The following is a 16,763-nucleotide window of genomic DNA, read 5'->3' as shown; positions in this document are numbered from 1 at the left end:
TCTTTTGGGTTAGGTTTGTTCATTTTTTTTTCTTTAAGGCCTACTGTTGGTTTTGGTTTTGTGATTACACTAAATAAACATTCAAAAGTTTTTTATTCAATCTCCTTTCGGGTTAGTGTTAAATCCGGAGGGATTGTGCAGGGACGTAACAATACTAACAGCAGCAGTCTAGAGGGGCAAGGCAATCTTGTAGTTAGAAGTTTAAGCAATAGTCGTTCTCCAGGGGCAGGGTCTCACACAGTCAGAGTTCAAAGCCAAGTCATTAACCTAGAGTTGTTGCTTCTCTTAAGCCATTGCCCTCCTCATTCTTTCTTGAGACGCGATACCTAGACTTCAAAAAATTGAGTCAGCAGCCTTTAATACTGTCAGGTAGGTAAGTTTCCTGTTTCCTCTGCGTGGACTTGTCTGATCATGTGTGTTGGGAGTTCATCTGTGTTCTAGCATCAAGAAAATGATACATTCATGTTGGGATGTAAAATCCTCCCACTATCCAACCCTGGACCATATTACAATTGCTAAACAATGAACATAACAGATCTGGGTATTTGAATACAGGTTTAGAAATTGTCATGAAATTGTAATTTATGTATGCCCTGGTTATGACAAATATTGAATTCTGCATTGAGTAACATATTATAAAACGATAGGTTGCGAATGCAACCCCAGTTATCTGATAAAGGAAGGGGGAGGGGTTTCAGCGCACTTCTGTTGGAACCCAATCCAAACACCTCTATATCAAAGCTGCCATTGGCCCATGTGCATGTCTCTCAAAACAGATCCCTTCCTGCTTCCTGTTTGTATAAGACGTGGCGTCTGCACAGGAACTTCCTCCTTTGCCGGGAGACTTGAACTCCCAAGCGACCTTGCAATCCTTGCTTCCTCTTTCAGATAACCAGGGTTGAATTCACAACCTATCGTTATCTTTAAAGTTGGAATCACTGCCCAAGGGGGAAGGGTTACTCTACAACAAAACTGCTGCAAGGGAGGAGGCAGCAAGCTGATAAGGGCATACCCCAAGGCATACCACTACGGGGTTTCGGCAACACAACTCCAGAAAGGAGCCACAGAGGCCCCTTGGGGCCACACCTGGGCTGCATAGGAGCGAGGACCACAGTCACACTCTACTTGGAACTGTCTGCAGTAAGCATATACAAAGTGGGGCTATAGAAGTCAACTCTTACACCCTCCACTCACAATAGCAAGGCTGGCTGCTCTACTAGTGTATCTAGGAGCGAGACCGTATATCTGTTTGCACAATGTATGGCGTGGGCAATCAAGCAACATGTGCACCCTCCGTGCATTAACGTGGCAGTGGACCCCTGATCCTGCAGGAGCAGGGCCACAGACCCACAGTAATTCAACATAATATACAGCTGTTTAGTCAGACACTGGAGTAGCCACAGCTGAGCACAACAGTAAATACAACGCGGGCAGCAGGAACATTCATTGCAGCAAAGGAGCAATCTCGCTCAGCTGAACAGTATAGAGCGCCCAGCTCCATTATGCTCTCATAATATACATATATACATTTGGAGGCCAAGTCAACACCTTGAACTCGTGATTCATCAGACCAGGCCACCTTCTTCCATTGCTCCGTGGTCCAGTTCTGATGCTCACATGCCCATTGTAGGCGTTTTTGGCAGTGGACAGGGGTCAGAATGGGCACCCTGACTGGTCTGCGGCTACGCAGCCCCATATGAAACAATCTGCGATGCACTGTGTGTTCTGACACCTTTCTATCAGAACTAGCATTCACTTTTTTAGCAATTTGAGCTACAGTAGCTCGTCTGTTGCATTGGACCACACGGGCCAGCCTTCGCTCCCCATGTGCATCAATGAGCCTTGGCCGCCCATGACCCTGTTCACCGCTTTTCCTTCCTTGGACCACTTTTGATAGGTACTGACCATTGCAGACTGGGAACACCCCACAAGAGCTGCAGTTTTGGAGATGCTCTGACCCAGTCATCTGGCCATCACAATTTGGTCCTTGTCAAAGTCACACAGATCCTTACGCTTCTAACACATCAACTTTGAGGACAAAATGTTCACTTGCTGCCTAATATATCCCACCCACTGACAGGTTTGGACAGCGGCAGCAGTCCACTGCTCTACTACCTCACAGCTAGAGCAGGGTCACAGATCTGCTATCCAATAAACTAAACACACAGCGAAGCATCGAGATTCAGCTTGAGTGCCATGCGCTGTGGACAGCGGCAATAGCCCCCTGTTCCACTAGCACAGCTAGAATGGGGCCACAGACCTGCTGTCTAAATACAAACACTGCGGGGTACAGGAGTCAACTCATGCACCTCCCGCGCAACACAAGAGCAGTTGACACCTGCCGATTAGCACAGCTAAGGCAGTGCAATGGCAGCTCTTATGGTGTTGGGATAAATTAACTATGTACACAACGGGGCACGAGAGCCAGCTTGAGTGCCCTTCACTGAGGACAGCAGCAGCGGTCTCCTGCTCTATGGTTCACAGCCAGAGTGGACCACAGACCTGCTGACCAAGAAACGAGAAAGAAAACAGCGGCGGTGGCCTTCCACTAGGATGCTAGGATGAGACCACAGTCCTGCTAAGAGACAGGTTCTTGTGCCCTCACCCACCACAGGAGCAGTCACCTCCTGCTCAAGTAGCATAGCTTGGAGAGGAGTGACAGCAAGCTCTACTGTGACAGCAAGGCTAAATAAAGAAGCGGGGCAACAGGAGACCAGCTCATGCACCCTCGCTTACCACAGGAGCAGCCCCTTCCTGCCTGACCAGCCCAGCAATGAGTGGGCAACAGCAAGCTCTACTGTGTTGTGGCCAAGAAGCATACACAAAGCGGGGCAAGGGGAGACCAGCTCCATGCCCTCCGCTTAATACAGGGCTCAGTGAATTGTATACAACGGGGTAGCAGAGTAACACACACGCACACCTATGACAACATATGCAGCAGGCATCACAGGGCCAGCCTGGGTGGCCTCCACTGAAACAGCACTGAGTATACAAAAGGGCGGCCTAACAAGGCAAGCCCTGTGTAGTCGTGTAAATGAGCACCATCCTGTGGAGGCGGGCCGCTTGGGCTCCAGGAGGAGGAGGAGCAGAGTCTCTCCATGTTCTGATGTGAGTGCCACACAGCGTATTGGCAGGAGCGTGCAGCGGTGGCGCCTATCATTGCAGGCACCGGAGACACACTGCCCTGGCCACTGTAAGTGCATCTCCATCTGGCAATGCTACACTAGCCAACAATGGGGGCAACTGCACAACCGCACCGAAACTGAACCTTGCTGCCGGACAGAACACTGTGTATCCAGACACCGTAGTGTGGGATACAAGCACCACGTAGGCCAATATGCTTAACCACACTGTGTGTGCCAGGGTTTCCGGGGACACTTAGTGATACAGGTCCGGGGTCCGAGGGGGCCGAGGGTAGTAGGCCACCAACCGAAGCACGGACGGTGTAGCGCAGCAGAGCTCGATCCCAACAAGCTGAGAGAGTGAGATCTCCTACAGACACTGCCACGGGCTGTAGTGCAGGCGCAAGCTGGGGGAGGAGCACCTCACGTGGGCCAGATCTCTTACGACAGACCAAGGCTGACGCTCTCGCTGTGTAGTAAAAGCCCTGTGAGCAAAAACCAAAACAGCGACGAGTCTGTAAATAATATATCACAATAATTATATTAAAACAACTAGATAAGCCCTGCGTGATGTATTTTAAATCCGAAACTGAAACCGAAGCACAGCCGGACCTCCGGGGCGCAGCCAGCACAAAATGGTGTTAGTTAATAACTAACAAAAAAATACAAAAGACAAATGTGGTGAATTGGTGGGTGAACAGCACTATTTGTGCAGCCAGCCGACTGAAAGCACACGTTTGTATTGTAAACAAACACACAAAGAGCTCTCGCGACTTGATGGTCCAAAGGCAAAATGGCAAAAGAGGAAGTTCCTGTGCAGACGTTACATCTTATACAAACAGAAAGTAGGAAGGGACCTGTTTTGAGTGACGTGCACTTGGGCCAATGGCAGCTTTGATATAGAGATGTTTGGATTGGGTTCCAACGAAAGTGCACTGAAACCCCTCCGCCTTGGGCAGTGCTTCCCGACTTGAAAGATAACTGACATAAATGTTTAATGAGGAGCCTCAGAGAAGGGGTACTAAACAGATTTTGGAATTAAAGGTATAATTAAGTTATAATTACGGTGAAAACAATAACTATTTGTCTGTACCAATTGCCGTCTTCAAAATAGAAGCTAAGTTGACTCCAGGACATATTTTCTAACTTATTATTATTATTATTATTATTATTATTATTATTATTATTATTATTATTATTTCTTGGCAGACGCCCTTATCCAGGGCGACTTACAACATAAGTGCAAACAAAGTGCAAAAATACAGAGAAGTACAAGGCATCAATCATTACAAATTAAATTTTGGCTAAAACAGCAATTCATAATACATTTTACAAATTCCAATTTACAATTTACACAAGTACAGTAAGTGACTTCCTACATCCTGGACGGTGAAAGCTAAGTGCTGTCAAGATGTAGGGTCACAGACAAGGGCTACGGGAAAGGGAGCAAGGAGGAAAACAATCAAGAACGCGAGAAGCATAATAAAAACTGTGAAGTGCTATCTAGCAGGGATAGAGGACTAATATTACAAGTACTGTCGGAAAAGACGCGTCTTGAGTAAGCACCAGAATGAGGTCAAGGACTCTGCTGTCTTGACTTCGGTGGGCAGGTCGTTCCACCATTTAGGGGCCAGGGATGAGGAGGAGCGGCTCTGGAGGAAGGAGAGTGGAGAGGAGGCAGGGTTAGCCTTCTGGCACTGGAGGAACGCAGTGGTCTGGAGGGGATGTATGGAGAGACGAGTGATTGAATGTGTTGAATACTTTATCAAACTGGTACATTGTGAAACACTTTAATGATTGACATAATTCATTAATACATTGTATTTGTATTTCTCTTTTGTTGTAAAAGAGTTCTGAAAAAGCTAATATATTATATTTTATTTATTTTAGGATTAAACTTATATATAGACAGGGATCACCCTCAGATATTTTTCAATTAATTTATTAAAAAAATTCAAAACGTTTTTCGGCTATGACACTGATGAATGAATGATGTCATTGGACACTGATGAAGGCTCATACCCAAAACATTTTGTCATTTTTAAATAAACGAATTGAAAAAGATCTGAGTGCGATTCCTGTCTCTTGAAAGACAATGCACCAACCAGTTAGTCAGAGGGCAGTGGATCTATGAATGAAATACTTTAAGGATTAAACTGTCATCAATAGTAACTATGCTATAAATTCCTTATTAAAGCAGTGAAGTCTACTGACATATTTCTGCAGAATGGCGTAAACACAATGTCAGTTTTTCTGATAAGCGCCTGTTCAATTGTAGCATTTCTGCCAGAAGGCTGACATATGGTAAACCAGTATGAAATAAAAGAATTAGACTAAATTATCAGCATGATCGTAAATCTTTGACAATTATACAAATACCTTAGTTTGAAGAAATAAAAGCACAATAATGTTGTTATGATCTGAACAGGTAAACTCTTATTTAAGGTACAGAGCAAGAACAATTTAAAAACAATTGACTATTGTTAAAAGCTGTTTTAATTATAAATCACATTGGCTCCAAATTTGATTTAATCCCAGGCATGATCTATTTCTAGATTTAAAAATCTATCTATCTATTGATCTATATATCTATTATTATTATTATTTTTATTTATTGCGACTTACAACATAAGTGCAATACAAAGTGCAAGAATACAGTTAAGTACAAGGCATCAAACATTAAAAATTCAAATTTACATTAAACAAAGCAATTCAAGATATAATACATTTTACAACTTCCAATTTATACAGTTAATTACAGTAAGTGTGGACATACATCCTGGAAAGTAAAGCTAAGTGCCGTCAAGATGTAAGGTCACAGTCAAGGGTTACGGGGAAGGGAGTAAGGAGGAAATCAATCAATAACGCAAGAAGCATGATAAAATGCTATGAAGTGCTATAACGGGGATTAAAGGATATTACAAGTTCTGTCTGAAAAGATGTGTCTTGAGTAAGCGCCGGAAGGAGGTCGAGGACTCTGCTGTTTTGACTTTGATGGGAGGTCGTTCCACCGCTTAGGGGCCAGGGATGAGAAGGAGCGGCTCTGGAGGAAGGAGAGTGGAGAGGAGGCAGAGATAGTCTTCTGGCACCAGAAGAGCTCAGTGGTCTGGAGGGGATGTATGGGGAGACGAGGGACTGAAGGTAACTTGATGCAGTGTGGTCGAGACAGCGGTAGGTGAGGGTCAATGTCTTCAACCGAATGCGTGCTGGTATCGGGAGCCAGTGGAGGGAGCGGAGCAGTGGAGTAGCGTGTGCGAATCGGGGCAGAGAGAATACCAGACAAGCCACAGAGTTCTGGATGAGCTGGAGCGGGCGGGTAGTAGATGTAAGCAGGCTGGCCAGGAGGGAGTTGCAGTAGTCCAGGCAGGAGAGGACCAGTGACTGGATGAGCAGCTGAGTCAAGTAGTTGGTGAGGAAGGGACGGATTTGGCGTATGTTGCTCAGGAAGAATCTACAGGTGCACGTCAGCGTGGTGATGTGCTGGGTGTAGGAGAGCGCAGGATCGAGGATCACTCCTAGATTTTTATCAGAAGAAGGAGAGAGTGTGGTGGATTCCAAGGGGATTGAGATGGAGAAAGCCGAAGGTGAGGAAGAGTGGGGGAAAAACAGGAGATCCGATTTGGAGAGGTTGAGCTTGAGGTGATGCGAGTGCATCCAGGCAGAGATAGCAGACAAACAGGAAGAGATGTGAGAGGGGATGAGAGGGTCAGAAGAGGGAAAAGACAGGAAGATTTGGGCATCGTCAGCATAGAAGTGGTAGGAGAAACCATGGGATGCGATGAGGGGGCCCAGGGAGTGAGTGTAGAGAGAGAACAGGAGGGGGCCCAGGGCGGAGCCTTGGGGAACGCCTGTGAGGAGAAGTTGGAGGGTGGATGAGGAACCTCGCCATGTTACTTGGTAGGACCGGTCACTGAGGTAGGAGGAAAAGATCTATTTATTTATTATTTAGATATTTGCATATTTGCATGTGTGCAGTACAGTAGATCATGCACTTCTGTATTTCTGTATTGTGCTTGATTGAGAGGTAGGATTTCAGGAGGGCCAGGGCGGAGCTAAGCCATTGATCTGGGCAAGTCTTCAAATGTATTATTCATTTATAGTAGAGCAATACATACTGTCCGGTTGGCTTTTAAAATAATTGGCATGAGAGCTTTATATTGTTTTGTTGTTGTTCTCCTCTACTGTAGGTCAGCTGCTGATGTGACAGACGGCTCCCAGTATTTTGTTCTTTTAATGATCACTGATGGAGTCATCTCTGACATGGTCCAGACTAAGGAAGCCATTGTTAATGTAAGTGGGAAGATTCACAGAACAGTGTGCATAGTTTGCTGTTAAACTTGTTTTTCTGGAGTTTTCAAAAACTGTTACAAAGAACATAATCATCATCATCATTATAATTATTATTATTATAATAAACAGGATTTAATTGACACCTATCTAAAGTGACTTATATTGTTTTAAAAACATTATCATACCATTTCCTATAATTAGACCATGAAATAACATAATTAATTGATTAATAGTTTGCTATTTATTACAATTATTGTATGAGACCAAAATCCTATATACAATAGTACAATCTCAGTTTATTATTATTATTATTATTATTATTATTATGCATTTATTATTTATCCAAGACAGCTGGCATGTTTTTAAAGTGTTACTAACATACAATGTAAATATACAGACAGTTTTAAGAATAAGTACATTAGTACAACAGCAGGGGGGCAGCTTGGCATTCTTTTTAATGATCTTGACATATTGACATCAAGTGAATTATTACAACTTGATTTCTCCTAACCCACAAAGGATTTTTTCAGGTGACACTGAGCCATGCTAGCTTATTCAATATGGCTGATTTTATTGATCTGAAGGGAAGCTGTCCCACTATTCATTATTTGCTGGAGAACAGCAATGATAGGTAGGAGATTATTAAACTGGAGGAGGTGTAGTTCAAATTAATTGTATATTCTTTTTTAAAGAACCTTTTCTTTATTTAAGTTATAAATCTCATGCACTGTTCTATTCCATAGTCTTAAAATGTGTTAGTCAACTCTTCTTTTAAGATATTAGCTCAATACAATCACTACATGCTTTCAGTTAAAAATCATAAATAAATGGCAGAGATCTTAAAATAATGTTCTGATCATTATGCCAAAAGAATCATAATTATGTTTTGGACAGTGACTGATTTCCCAGTTGTGTATTTTGTGCTAAATTTAAGTCTACTTGTTTTCTTGTTCCTTATCAAATCTTAATCGTATTAAGTCCTGTGTGAAGTCAAGACCCTAGTCTATTCACTAGTAGTACCAAAAAAAAAAAAAAAAATCCATGAGGAATCTTAATCATTTAGGTTATTCAATTTAGAATCACATTAGAAATCTGATTGGTTTAATCTCTGCTAAACAGAGGGCTACAGGCAACTGTATCTTAATTATAATATAGGAAGTACTTTTGCTGGTCATTGGGGTAGAAGGCAGATAACCCTAGGTTCATAAAATAGCCCATCAGTGGCATTAGGTTAATAAAATATCCTAATACAATTAATTAAAACGTTAAGTTATTTCTGAAGATAAAGAAACTGTATAATTTCTTGTGAGGTGTTAGATATGAACATTTCAGCACTCTGGAGATTCAATCACTGGGCCTGTGAAATTGCTGTACACAATTATTTTCACCTATTCAGTTATATGTCCCACAGGCACAGCAATTGATTTTAATGGTTGTTGTTAAATGGAAATAATCCCCTATGCTTCATCAGTTTTGAGTGACTGCTTGTCTTGTTAAAACTATGATTTTGCTCAGTATAGTTAGGTATGTGTAGTTAGTTGTAATAAGCCCATACAAATAATCACTGGATTAAGATTGAATTATGCCTCCCCAATATGCAGCTGTATATCTCAGTGTAAATTCTCAAAGCAAACTGGACATTGCTCTCAAAGTTTTTAATGACATTGCTCTCAAAGTCCTTTGTTTTTAATAAGAAACAAAAGATGATTTAAAATAAAAAGATTATTGTGTAGGACCTATGATTTAAGTGTTTCAGAGTAAAAACAGATGTATAATAAAGTTTTGATATAGTATTCACTTTCCTACTGGAACCTGAAGCCCAAGAAATGTAATTCTTAATTGTATCATGAATCACATATAAGAATACAGCCAATCACATTTCCATACATTCTTGTTATCTTGTGTATAAATGTCATCCTGTACATAGACTTATCAGTATTTTATATAGATTTACTAATGACATTTCAGGACACTTAAATGAATACAGTCTAGATTTACAAAACTGATCAACACTATCAGAGTAGCATCAGCTGTCTCTATAGTTGCTTTTAGCTGGATGAAAGGCTACAATTACATGTACCCTTTTCCAAATACATAACTTCAGAATAATTTCAGAATAATTTCAGAACTGTGCATGAAAGTGCTAGTTTAATTGCAAGCAGAAAATGTAATCAGAAAAGTCAAACAAAACTATGAAGTAACCTTCCTGCAACATTTAAAGAAATTAAGACTATTTTGTCATGCTTTGAAAAATGTATGCTTGTGATAATAAATGAATAAACAATAATATCCCTTATTATTCCAAATATGTATGATATATTTATAAAACAAACAAACTGGCTGAGAAATACACTGAAAGGTATAGGCAAATACTGAATCATCATATTCTACATATTCTAGTCTAATGTTGTTTTGTTATGTTGTATGTGTTTAAATTCAATATAAACATGGATTATTTGACCTATATATTATGTTATGCGTAGTTTAACATGCATAACATTACATTTTCCCTTCCATAGAAAAAATCTTTAAAAAATTATGAAGAGAACTATTTCAAGAGAGCAACCCTTATTAAATCACGCAGAGAGCAACAAGGATGCAGAGAAAGTGTGAAGCTAATATTTTGTATTTTTCCTTTTTACCAACTTGGCTTGAGTATTCACATTCTGGCACTGATTGAGTGATTGAGTGGTTAGTCCTCACACTGTTAAGAGCAGTTGTCCCTTCCATGAAAATTAAGTTTAGCTATCAAAATAATATGATAAAAAAACACAGAGGAAAGCTATTTGATTCCTAATTGTCGTTGGCTGCTACTACTGTCCTGCCTTTATGCTGTCCTCTAAATTATTATGCACACTGTTTTTTATGTTAGTTTGTTAAAATGTGTAAGTAGCCTTGGAAACTGTTACCTCTTAAATTATTATTATTATTATTATTATTATTATTATTATTATTATTATTATTATTATTATTATGTTTCTGTATATAGCCACAGGGATTGCTGTGTTGATTAAATCTCATGATTGCCATGTTGGGTAAATCTCCTTATCAAGTCTCTTTTAATGTTTTGTTCAGGCATCTGGTCTACCAATGTCCATCATCATTGTGGGAGTTGGGCCAGCAGAATTTGATGGTGAGTTATTAAATTTTCCAAATTTCTGTATACATACAGTGTACAATGTTATTTGAAAGCATTCATGATGGAGTGAACTGCCAAAATTAATATCTGTATTTTAAATTTTAGCACAGTCTTTTCACTCTTCACTTATCATCAGTCACATTCTACAAGGGGCAAGACAATAAGTCCATTGATGATCCACTGATTGTGTCTGGTTTGGGGGCATCAACAAGAGATCTGAATATATATAAAGGATATAGATTTTCTACAGTACTGTGCAAAAGTTTTAGGCAGGTGTGAAAAAATGCTGTAAAGTAAGAATGCTTTCAAAAATAGTCATGTTAATAGACTATATTAATGCCACGTATATTATATTATATTAATTAATAGTAATGTTACATTAACGTGCATGCTTGTATTGAATTGTTGTTGTAACTTTGAGTAGGTTTTTGGTTTATATGTATTTATTATTGTTAGTATTTGTGTGTTATATTATTATATATAGTTAGTATAGTATAAGTGAAGATGATATACACTTATTTTGTATATCTGAAATATAAAGCAATTAGGTAACTAACCATTTAATATCACATAATTATGTGGTTTAATGATAGCAAAACACATTGCAATTGATACCAGTCCAGTAAGAGAAAAGTGTGATGCATAATTAATCAACATGGACCAAAATGGGAACTAGCTCCTGTCTTGTGGTTTCTTGTAGTGTAAGTACTTGTTGGGGATCTTACTGTCAAGGATAAAGTCTGAATTGAAGAGCAAAGAATTCAACTTGATCATGTATTTTAATAGAATCATAGGACACAATGTTCTGATCTTTCAAATATGATATAGCTGTGCAACTACTGGAAATGCAAAATATGCTTTTGTAGATGGTTTAATTATTATTTTTGTTTTATTTCATGGCAGACACCCTTATCCAGGGAGACTTACAATGGGTGGAGATGCCAGTACAATGGTTAATGGAAATGACAAAGAGGGTCTTTTTGCTAAAGTAACTGTCAGGGTTGAACATGCATTATATTCCAATGCAGTACACATAACCAAATTTCATGCTTTGTTTTCTTTATTACCCATCAGTTTTGTTAGTTTGTGACCAATGACAAAGCAGATTTAGATGTTGTTTCCCATACTATGCTTTCACAGGTTATGAGATAAGTGGCAAATTAAGATGGATAAAAGCAGCCCAGAGCTGTAATTTCATGCCTATACTAAATGGATGTTGGAATGCTATAATACAATTTTATAAAACAGACACATTTCAGATATGTGAATGAGTAGCTTTTAAGCCACTACTTCAATACAAATATAAAATGTGTGGGCTGGTATGTATTTCTATCAATAACAAAAACCATGACCTAGAACTGCCAGAGAATCAAAATCACATTTCTAAAGCACTTTTTCTGATTCATTGCAATTTGATTTACTGTCTAGAAAATTATAGTAGAAAAAGTTACCTTTTCTTTTAATAATCATATGTATGTAATATTATTTATTTCTCAGCAGACAGCCTTATCCAGGCCAAAGAATTTTAAACCATTACAAAAGTGCAGTAACACAATCAATACAAAATACAATTTTAAGCATTACAAAAGTCAGGGCCGATTCCAGTGGGTGGGGTCACGCCCACCCGGCTATGAAGTTTGGCCACCCAACTCGTAACTCCCATTTTCAAGAGAAAGTAAAAAAAAACAAACAAAAAAAAAGTTTGGAAGCGGAATTACCACACTTTAAAGGTTTAATATGTGTAGTTTTTATGTGCAGGTTTTAACGCTAAATTTATAAAAAACAAGTCTGAAGTTGATGCCTCTGTGAAAAGTCCAGCTCACTCGAAGCTGCGGCTAATTTATGCGTGACATCACACCAGGAAAAGCTCATTGTCTCTCAAGGTGTTTTGCTGCCTTAGTGCTAATGAAAATCTGTTACCCAAAAATAATCATAACACACCCAGGGGGGAGATCTCATGGTAAACTAGTGTATAATATATGGTTGCATCCAGGTACGTAACCACAGCCTCTGTAGGGCTGCCACCTGGCCCCACAGTCCCGGGACTGAGAATAGAATTTAAAATTAGCTGGCAAATGTAAATAAATGAATATGTTAATTATCCCTACAACATTGCTAAAATGAATCTGGTTGCTGAATGACTGACAAGTCATTCTGATTATCAGTTTAAAATCCCGCCTCCGAACCTTTGAGCAATGTAACTGATTGGGAGAGTAATTGCACATTAAGGCAATTTAATACAGATTTAACAAACAGAAAGTAAATTACTTTAATATATTAGTGTCTGCATATGATAAAAAAAAAAAAAAAAAGTAATATGTTGTATCCATTATTATTAACCTAATTATACCATTGTTTGTCATGCATGATAATTAAGCACAATTATTATTTTGAGGGAAGGTGTATGAGCTAAGTAATTATCAGGTTAATTTCTATCAGTTAAGGAGTCTGACTCCAGGATTACAACAGTGCCCCACCGCTTATTAATAAAATAAAATAAAATGCGTATAAATTATCCTGCTCTCCTGTATCTGATGTCGGGGACTGTGAGGGTGAATTGTCATCACAAAACTTCTTAACCAGTAACATCATTTCACTTTCATCTGCCATTGATCGCCAATGCTAAATACTATAAGCATACATCCTACTTCAATTTTTTATGCTTTGTTGTGGACAAAATATTTTTGTTTTGTTTTGTTGGAGTTAAAAGAGCACCCCATTACAGAAGCTCAGTTGTAATTGGTATTGTGCTTTTGTTTTGCTTTGTGCAAGTGCTGAATTACACTCTGTCCCTGTGAAGGTTTTCAGTGATTTCTTGGGAGGCCCCCCAGACCCCCTGCCGTCAATTTCCTCATTCCTCTTCGCCCTCATCTTGCCCCCCCCCCCCCCGTTAATTTCTGGATACGCCACTGAACACACCAGTAGAACAGAAACAATCTCCACTACTGTAAACTATAAGTACAGTACATGCCTAGATTTATTGTAATTACAATTAGTTTGATGGTTTACATGCATGTCAGACAGTAAAATACATTACCAGTAAGGATAGTGTTGCTAGGCATCTTTTCAGGCTAAATGAGAGTACATTTTTAAAACAACTTAATATAATAAATACAGCTGAAAGCATATAAATAGCTTACAATTTATGGAAAGAGTTCAGCTTGACTGTGGCATAGCACAAATAACCAAAACCATTGTGTGTTAAAATTAAACATTGCATTTCTATTTTTGGTTTATATCATCTTAAAAGCAAAGACTGAAACTCATGCTGTGCATGTGTTTTCCGTGGGCTGAATATTGTGGTTTGATTCCATTAAATGGTAGTACAAAGATATGTTAAGATGGGAGGCATAGTGATTTAAACATCCCATCTTGAAGTGGCATCACAAGGTCCCTTACCCAAACATATATAAACACTATATAAAAAATACACTTTTCATGTTTTTTGGAAAATATTTTCATATTTCTTTCTGATTATAAATTACTTTAAAACGTGTTCCTGGGCAATGTTGACAACAACTTTTTTATTATTATTGAATTCATGTTCAACATCTATTAAAGTAATCGAATCACAGAGTAACATGTTTCAGATGCAGGTAGAGAATACTTTCAACTACAACTTTCAATATATGGATTTCATTATGAGGTCAGGCTGTACTTTCCAAAGTTGCTTACGTAGGTATTTAAAAAAATGATGCAAGTGTAGAACTAATATTTACAATGTGCATGTGGGTGGTTATAATTTGGTTTAAACCTATGTCAGCACCACAGATATATTCATTAGTTAGCTTCCAAGAGCAAAATTAATAATTAAATGTGAGTTGTGAGTTAGACTGAACAGCAATAAATGATTCAGTTGATTTTTATAACAGGGGCATTAAGTGCAAGGAGTTACAAAGCCAGGTAAACTATATTTCCCAATTATGTGTACCATTCAATCCCCATAACTACCTTCATCCTCAACACAATTGTATTACTCCAACTCCCCTTGGACCATTTATATATTGTATTGAAATTGTAATTATTGCCTTTGGGAGCCAATAAAACAAAATAGTGTATTCTGCTTTTAATAGGGACAATGTACAGATTATCATCTTAACTTATATTTCTGTGTTTCTTTAAACTAAACAACAACTACACTAAACAATGTGATCCCAGCAATGTTATTTCTAGATTTAACCAGGAGTTCAACAAACAATTGGCCTAGCATCATGAGGACAGGATAGGTAGTCGGATGGGCAATCCGCAGTTCTCCACACAACAGTGAGTCCCTGTGGCTTCTCAGGTACCAGCAGGTTCATATTGTTGGCCATTCCAGCTGCATCAAATCCCTTTAGCATAATAGCTGTGCTGTGAGTATTCTGGGCCTGCAGAAAAATAGCAGATGACTTTAATAACATGCATTTTGGAGGATGTGCGCTTTGTCTCATTACTTATGAAGCAGCAAAAAGGTGTAGTGATGAGTTGAAGTGTGGGAGGGGGGGCGGTTGGGGTGTTGGGGCAACTTTAAATGATTTATAAATTATTTAATAGCCTAAAAGTAAAAATATAAAGTGCCTTTTATTTCAGATCCTATGAAAACATACTCTTCAAAAATGTACTGAAAGCATCATAGAAAGTGACCTTGTGACCTCTAGTGAAGCTTTTGAAATGACACGCGTGTTTACAGTTATAAATCATTTAACTTGTCCACCAGAATGCAAGTTTTTAGAAAACAATACAATTATATTTAATCATGTAGTGGTACTGACATGTAAAGGTAAAAAAGTTGATGTGCAACTTCATGCTTAATGTTGTTATAGGTGGATTGGGCACTACTTTTATTATCATGACTGGTCTAGTGCATTTGCAATAGAAACTTTCTAAGAAAACATTCTTAGAAAGCTCATTCAAACAAATCTCATTTTATATTTAGCAGTTTCTGGGTTTACATTGTTTGAAGGTTTACATCTTGCATGTGGTGACTTTTTTTTTTTTTGGGGGGGGGGGGGGGGGGGATGCTAAATAAATAAATAAAAATCTACAATTATACTTGCCTAATGAGAGTTTGTATCTCAGAGGGACCTATTATATACAGGCTGTTTTTTTAAATTTGTAACTATCTTAGTTTACAGGGCTTGACTCCAAAAGCAGAGTCTTTGATCAACTAACAGTGCCAAGAGTCATGTCAGAAAATAAACTTGCTTCTGCAAATGTGCTAGAGAGTCACTAATTAGGGCAAAATTTGTATAAGCTTAGATAACTTTTTTGCTTCTGTTTTAAAAATACCTTCCTTTCTTGGTTTCTGTTTAGGATCCCTTGATTTTTGGGTCACATTTTTAAATTTTCCCATCTTTCAGGTTTTATTCTGCGTAATAAACAACTGTAAATATAGTTTTATCATAGGCTGTTTTAGTTTCTATTTCTTAGACTTGTTTCTCTCTAAAAGCAGCTGTAGGAGTTAATTTTGAATTTTGAAACTTCTCTTCAGGCCTTTCGAAATGTGGCCTTTTATATCAATGAAAGTACACCTTGACTTGAGAGAATCACGAATTGTATCTCCACAGTAGTAGGGGAAAACAACATTGTTTTTTGCAAGAACTATGTCAGATCTGAAACCTTTGCTGCCAGAATGAAAAGCCTCTGGTGTCACTCAGTCAACTCAACTGGACCTGTTTTTAAAGAGCAGACAACTTGAAGGTTACCTTAATGACAAATCTGGTTGCTACGCTACTGACATCTTGCAGCTCTTGGCTCCTGCCTCATAATCCTGGTGCGTCTCTGTTGTGCTAACAGTGTGGGAGGGAGAGTGGAGCTCTCACTAAGACTCACACTGAAAGCCCAGGGTACCTTCCGTCTGGTGACAGATGTTTGTGTGCCACATCCAGTCCCTTGAGGTCAAAATGTCTGTACCCTTGTTCCAGAGCCATCTGCCATGCCACAAAAAAGAATTTCCAGAACTGAAAAACAGACTCATCAGACAGCAACCAAGACCAGTTCAATCACAGAAGCTTAATGCATTGTAGGAAGTAACCATCAAACACTGATATGGAAAATGGCACACATTTGTTTATTAATTTGTTTGCAGTAAAAAACCAGGACCATTTTTTTTTAATCTTTGCTATTAAGATTTGTTGTTTGTTATACATATAATATCTGGCTACTCAAATTATTCTATTTTTCTTTTTAATTGGCTCATACAGGAAAGTAAGAACAGAATTTAGTTATATCTT

At 38.7% G+C, this 16,763-nt stretch overlaps 1 protein-coding gene across 1 annotated transcript in view; it reads left to right on the top strand.

The window, feature by feature from the left end:
* cpne9 (copine family member IX) overlaps positions 1-16,763 on the top strand; it is a 334,194-nt gene that overhangs the window by 309,672 nt on the left and 7,759 nt on the right. Inside the window, exons 18-19 of the mRNA XM_066698379.1 lie at positions 7,310-7,412; positions 10,488-10,545. Of these exons, the coding sequence (XP_066554476.1) occupies positions 7,310-7,412; positions 10,488-10,545 (161 nt within the window). The remainder of the gene's footprint in view (positions 1-7,309; positions 7,413-10,487; positions 10,546-16,763) is intronic.

The sequence above is a fragment of the Amia ocellicauda genome, chromosome 3, assembly GCF_036373705.1.
Source record: "Amia ocellicauda isolate fAmiCal2 chromosome 3, fAmiCal2.hap1, whole genome shotgun sequence".
Classification (NCBI taxonomy): Eukaryota; Metazoa; Chordata; class Actinopteri; order Amiiformes; family Amiidae; genus Amia; species Amia ocellicauda.
Note: the sequence above shows the minus strand (reverse complement) of the source record. Positions and strands in the feature narration are given on the sequence as shown.